Source organism: Limulus polyphemus, unplaced genomic scaffold, assembly GCF_000517525.1.
Source record: "Limulus polyphemus unplaced genomic scaffold, Limulus_polyphemus-2.1.2 Scaffold5545, whole genome shotgun sequence".
Classification (NCBI taxonomy): Eukaryota; Metazoa; Arthropoda; class Merostomata; order Xiphosura; family Limulidae; genus Limulus; species Limulus polyphemus.
This window is the reverse complement of record NW_013671155.1, coordinates 48,677-55,574: the sequence shown is the minus strand read 5'-3', so window position 1 is coordinate 55,574 and position 6,898 is coordinate 48,677. Positions and strand designations below refer to the sequence as shown.

The following is a 6,898-nucleotide window of genomic DNA, read 5'->3' as shown; positions in this document are numbered from 1 at the left end:
AAACTATAAGGATGTGGTGAAAGAAGTATTGATACAATATTCATTTTACAGGCATTTAGTAGTCATAATGTATTTGGGGTAAATCTTGGGAATTCTCCAACATTCACTGCTTTGGAATGATAGGAAGAGAAACTTCACTTGCAGTAAAAACACAGTTGATCATCTTTTATGGCTAAACAGCAATATACAGAATTAAGAAGTGAATGTCAGAGAAATTCCTGTATTTATACCAAAACTTCTGTGAAAGATCATTATCTGCTACAGACAACTGTCACGTGATCTACACACCATAGAAAACTTCTACTGGTCATCACAAAAATAAACACACATACACAAAAAACATTTAATGATGTAAAATAAGCTCGAAATCAAAAGTTACAAAATAACTAACATAAAGGACTGAAAACCAATGAGATTACTTACAAAAATTACCTTTAGTAATAACCACTTACAATACCTAAATAAAACATTTATCTAGGTTAATAATCATCATCATTATGAAATATTACATTTCATTCCTCTCCTGATTTCCAATTCATAAGCACACTGCTTATACATAACTTAATGCTGTGTTTAATGGAACTTTGATGTAGTTCAAGAACACAAATTTAATAAATATATGTTAGTCAGAAAATAAACTGACCTGTCCAAGGTTTTACTATGTTTTAATTTTTCAAGACATTCTAAGTCAATCCATAATTCTTTTTTTCTAACAGGAACATTTATAAATGGTAGAACAGTACTTTCCATTTCTTAGCAAGCACTTATTTTAGAATATCTTCTGAAATAATTTATTACTTGGTTAAAATCTAGCAAAAACAAGAGAGAATGTAACAATTATGTTTTCAGAGCAATAAGAGTAACTTATGGTCACTGACTTTTCTCAGATCAGAAGGATGAGTAAACTACCATAGTTTAGAGTAGACTATACCATAAGAAAGAAATTGAACAGATCTGTTCATGTGATAACGAAAGAAAACTACATAATATACAAATATCTCAAAACATATCATACAGATGTAACAGCTGTTAAGAGAATGTTTTTTTTATCTTCACGCTAATGCCAAGTGGTACAAATGATGTATAGTTAGACATTTGTTCCTGTCTATGAACACATAATCAAAATAGTTGTTTATACCAATAATGCAAGAATTACCAATGAAATAAATTATTTACAATGTACGTACAGCAGGATTTAGTTTCTAACTAATTTTTTCACCAACTTTAGCTGCATTTTATTTTGATAAGCATTTTTTTCTGGCAAAAAAAAAAAAACTTTATGTAACTCAATCCCTGTAATATTAATCTATTCAACAATAATTATACCAAAAAGTCATAATACTTTGTATTACAGTGTGTTAAATGCTATTAATTACCGAGTGAATACTTCAATTTGTGTACTAAAACTGTTGTAAAATAACCAGTGCCAGGGGTAACTGTAGCCTAAAAAAAAAGTGTTTCAGAAAATGTTTTTTTACCTCACCATATTTTACACATGCAATTTTCCATGTGTTTAATTTAAATCCCAAATTATATTTGTATAATTTATCCTGTTTTTCAACCCATTATAAGGTACATCATACACTACACAATCAAAACAATGAAAAATGGGTGGAGATATTAACAATTGTAGTAATTACATAAGTCGCTTAAATTAACAAAACATGGAATGCCAGCAATCAATAAAACCTTCCTTGTTGATAATTAGCAAGTATTTTAATGTGTCTCCAGAAAGAAAAAAAAGTTTACAAGATGGCAAATCACATTTAATATTTATGCACTTTTCAGTGTGTGCTGCAGCATTGTTCAGACTAAGGATTTGAAACTGATGTGAAGGTAAAGAAAATGTCTGTGAAGCTTGTGATATACACACATTGTTGTTCATTGTTTAACAATAACAGTGCATTAGACACTAACATCGAAGTACAGCAGGTGAAACAACAAATATTTGTGTGGGTAGCTTTTCTTAATGGAATGTTATCACTGATCATCTTACTAGAATAATGCTAGTGTATGGTGAAACCATTTAAAACATGAACGAGAAAGTTATATAAGCAAATGAAATATTCATATTTACATATTTGGTGCAAATTTTTGGTACTAATGCTAAGAATCCCCACACAGTACACATAATGAATAGAGGTTCAGAGGCAGTTTTTCACACATTATTGTTAAATCAAATCAAATCAAATCTAAACAAAATTCTAACACCAAAATTAAGTATTGGAAACATGAAGGAATCATTGAGATTTAAAACCACAAAAGTGAAACCTCGTAAAGACAGCATTGGAAATTTGAAGGAAGCACCACGATTTGTAACCCTAAAAGTGAAACCTTGTAAAGACAGTGTTGGGAATTTGAAGAAAGCATCGAGATTTGTAACCATAAAAGTGAAACTTTGTAAAGACAGTGTTAGAAACTTGAAGGAAACACCAAGATTTATAAGCACAAAAGTGAAACCTTGTAGACAATGTTGGAAATTTAAAGGAAGCACCAAGATGTGTAGCCACAAAAGTGTAACCTTGTAAAGACAGTGTTGGAACTTTGAAGGAAGCACCAAGATATGTAGCCACAAAAGTGAAACCTTGTAAAGACAGTGTTGGAAACTTGAAGGAAGAACCAAGATTTATAAACACAACAGTGAAACCTTGTAGACAATGTTGGAAATTTAAAGGAAGCACCAAGATATGTAGCCACAAAAGTGAAACCTTGTAAAGACAGTGTTGGAAACTTGAAGGAAGCACCAAGATTTATAAACACAACAGTGAAACCTTATAAAAACAGTGTTGGAAACTTGAAGGGAGCATTGAAATTTATAACCACAAAAGTGAAACATCATAAAGACAGTGTTGGAAATTTCAAAAAGCTCCAAGATTTATTATGGCTACTAAGTTGTTATTACTATGTATTAGACTCATAACTGTTGGCATAACCTTATACTAATTATCAAGTTACACAATGTCAAATAAATTAATCCAGCCACCCATTTATGTGCAAGTTATTAGGCTACTGAAACCAGGGGGAAAAAACAATAGATTAGTTTAAATGTTCTGTAGGCCTACTACAAACAAAAAATAACTTCTTAATGTATAAAAACACATACATACATATTAACTAGTTCATAAGTTACACATTTTTATATTTCAAACTACTTTTTTGTGGATTTGTTGCAACAAAGTATTAAGATAGATATCAATACATGTGTGTGTGTGTGCGCGCGCGCATGCGTATAAATATGCAATTGTATGTCTGTCACGTTTACAAGCAAATGTTTAGAAAAAAAAATTTTTCATAATTATAAGTAATCTATAAGATTTCAATAACATGTTGTCTTTACAAAATCTAGAGATCATTAACAGTTCAAATTTGCTCTAAAAAAATAGTGGATGAATTTTCTATCTTGCTGCATAGTCATGGACACATTGAAACTTTTATACAGTTTTCTATTTCATACATCTTGAGCAACAAGGAAGACACTGAATCTTAAAAATGACAAAATATTTTGATTAAATAATACCATAACATCTGTAACAACTTAAGTTAACTGTAAGGAGACTAAAAAACCTGAAACAGAAAATGTAATTTTTTTATATCTAATTACTAAACTAGTTTTGGTTAAGCCACTTTCTCTATTGAAAAAGACTTTTTGCTTTTATCACAACACTCACTATAAGGGAAAAGTAAATAAAAAATATTATTTCTGTCAAGCTTAATTATCAACAAAAATGATTTGTAGGTTATCAATCACATGGTTGAGACTAATCACAGTTAAACATCACAGTGTGCTAGGGTTAAAGATCATCCTGTTCCAGTTCAGCAAACTCTCGAAGAACTGACAGAGCATACTGAATACGGCAGACAATATCCGACTTGCACCCGTATTGAGAAATGTCGGCAATGGAAAATGTTGAAGTGTGACGAAACTCGTTGATGTACGTCAGCTTGCCGTGGTGTTTACCTCCACTAACGATAAGTTTAGTGTGATCCATAAAAAAATTCATCTGTTAACACAGATACAACCAAATCTTAGAAATATATACCTTTTTTCTGACAATATTGTTTATGAAATCTAATTCATGATATAATCTATCATGAACACAGCTTACATAAGATAATTTACAACAAAAAATGAAATCTGAAAAAACTAAGATAAAATTATGTAGCCTACAAAAATAAGCTAACCATTCTAAAAAGGATTCAAAGATTAATTGCAATTCAGTAGTTAATGTTTTGCAGTCAATGTCTGGTAGAGTTTCAACACTTTAAGAAATCAGCAGTCACTCTCTTGTAGAAGATCAGAACATTAACAAATCAGCAGTCACTCTCTTGTAGAAGATCAGAACATTAACAAATCAGCAGTCACTCTCTTGTAGAAGATCAGAACATTAACAAATCAGCAGTCACTCTCTTGTAGAAGATCAGAACATTAACAAGTCAGCAGTCACTCTCTTGTACAAGATCAGAACATTAACAAGTCAGCAGTCACTCTTGTAGAAGATCAGATTCTTAATAAAAAGTGTTAAAATAATTAAAAGTAAACTCTGTGCCTGAGCAATGACTTTACATCAAGTTTTAAAGGAATAACGGTAAAGTAAACATGACTTGCTACTGTCATACCTGAAGAGTGCCACAGTTCAACTGCATTACAATGGCCCTGGAAGTCCTTACCCAGCGTTTCATATAAGGAATGGTTTTCTTCTTTTTAGTTACCTCAAGCTGCTTTATATCTCCACCCTGAAGAAAAAAAAAACATTAAAAACTCTAATTACACAGAAATGTTGTCCAGTATGTATAATGATTTTCTGAGAGTGACAGTTAAGATCACCATAAAAATAATAAATATTAACTTATTATCCTTTAAACACTTGCATTATATACATCACTTAAGCAAAGCCTAATTCATGCAACCACAGGTAGATTTAAATGAACCCTTGTTTGTAAGCTTAATTATATCTAGCTACAAAGTAGGTTTGATGTAGACCGAAAACCAAAACTAATCACAACATGCATAATTTGCGAGCATTTAAAAGATAACAACAAGATTAGTTACTTTACTGAGAGTTTGAAATCACACAGAAATACAGTATATCTAATAGATTGTTCTTAAAATATTTCCAGTTATTTCATAACTTTACACTAGTGTGTCCAACATAAATTTCTCACCCTTTAACATACACCATTCAAAGATTTTATTTTGTTATTGCATTACTACACCTTATAAATTCTTAAGTATTCTAAGTCTGAAATTATCAATATACCATTTATTAAAGCTCAATAAACAATTGAAAACATTTACATTGAATCCATAAGGTTGAAATAAAGAAACATCTTGTTTGTTTAAGATTTTTAGTGCAAAACTACACAAAGGTTATGTATGCATAACCATCCTTAGATTTGAGCTGACAGACTAGAGGATAAGCAAACAGTTGACAGAAGTTATCATCAATTCTTTGACTACTCCTGTCTGACCAAACAGTTAAATTTGACCTTATAACACAGCCACTGGGCTACACAGCATGTCCTTGCATCAACAAACCATGAAACCCTGGATTTACATTCTGGGAATGCTAATCAGTAACCCCTCCCCCATCAGCACCAAAAAGAAAAAAACATGACATAAAACGAAGTTACAAACAACAAATACAGTTTACCTCAGTTAGATTCTCCTCCATATATTGACTAAAGTATCTCAACAAGGTGTATTTCTCCAGAAGGATGGATGGCACATTGGATGAACTGTACACTTTCAGCTTGTTACTTAGATCGTAGTACTCCACTCGCCTTATAGTAACCAAAAAGTCAGTTAGTTGATAACACATTCCAGAACCTTCTTTCTCTACCTTTTATCAGATTATTGTATTATTGTAAAATATATCCAAAAAGTCAGTTGTTAACACATTCCAGAACCTTCTTTCTCTACCTCTTATCAAGATTTCTATACTATTCTAAAATATAACCAAAAAGTCAGTCAGTTGTTAACACATTCCAAAACCTTCTTTCTCTACCTCTTAAAGATTTCTATACTATAACACTGACCCCTTATGAATAATTAACATATTACTTCAACCCTCAAATTATGGACTTATTTACGTACCATTTACTAACGACAGGGTCTACATATTACATCATATTGAGTAACTTTCCACTTTGCCTGTTATAGAACTCAAAGCCAACCAACAATACTGGGTAAAATCACTTGTTTTCTGCATAAAATACAGCATATAACTAACTTACTGCAATATTAACAGTATTAAGGTTTAAGTATTTTGTGTGACTCGTATAACTTTAGAAATCCTGTAGTCGACAAAGCAATGGATCCACGAGCAGGTTGTACTGGTAAATAAGCAGTTTAGAAAAATCCAGTTGGCTTTTTGGACTCTCATAAGTAATTTTATCTAATGAACAAAGAAACAACCAAGTTTCCTTGTTTCACTATTCCTCTTTTTTGTTTAGCTTTGATTAACTTGTAGAAACTTAACACATTAACTGTTACTCTGATTTTTTAAAGAAGAAAATATAAGTTCAAGAATATTTTTAATTTTAGCTACAGACTAAGTAATAAAGCTCAAAGGTACAGCAGATTTAATCAACGATGAAAAATAAAAAATTAGAGCAGTTATACCACCAAGTTTCTTTCATTCCACTATGTCAATACAGTTTATATATATATACATATATAGTAGTTTCATAAACCATGTTTCTTTCATTCCACTATGTCAATACAGTTTATATATATATACATATATAGTAGTTTCATAAACCATGTTTCTTTCATTCCACTATGTCAATACAGTTTATATATATACATATATAGTAGTTTCATAAACCATGTTTCTTTCATTCCACTATGTCAATATAGTTTTTATATATATATATATAGTAGTTTCATAAACCATGT

General features: G+C 30.8%; 1 protein-coding gene across 1 annotated transcript in view; it reads right to left on the bottom strand.

The window, feature by feature from the left end:
* Positions 1-31: 31 nt before the first annotated feature.
* LOC106472717 (serine/threonine-protein kinase PLK2-like) overlaps positions 32-6,898 on the bottom strand; it is a 54,888-nt gene continuing 48,021 nt past the window's right edge. The window contains exons 11-14 of the mRNA XM_013933371.2: positions 6,095-6,113; positions 5,652-5,781; positions 4,618-4,734; positions 32-4,001 (exon numbers count right to left, since the gene is read on the bottom strand). Coding sequence (XP_013788825.2) covers positions 3,792-4,001; positions 4,618-4,734; positions 5,652-5,781; positions 6,095-6,113 — 476 coding nt within the window. The 3' untranslated portion in view covers positions 32-3,791. The remainder of the gene's footprint in view (positions 4,002-4,617; positions 4,735-5,651; positions 5,782-6,094; positions 6,114-6,898) is intronic.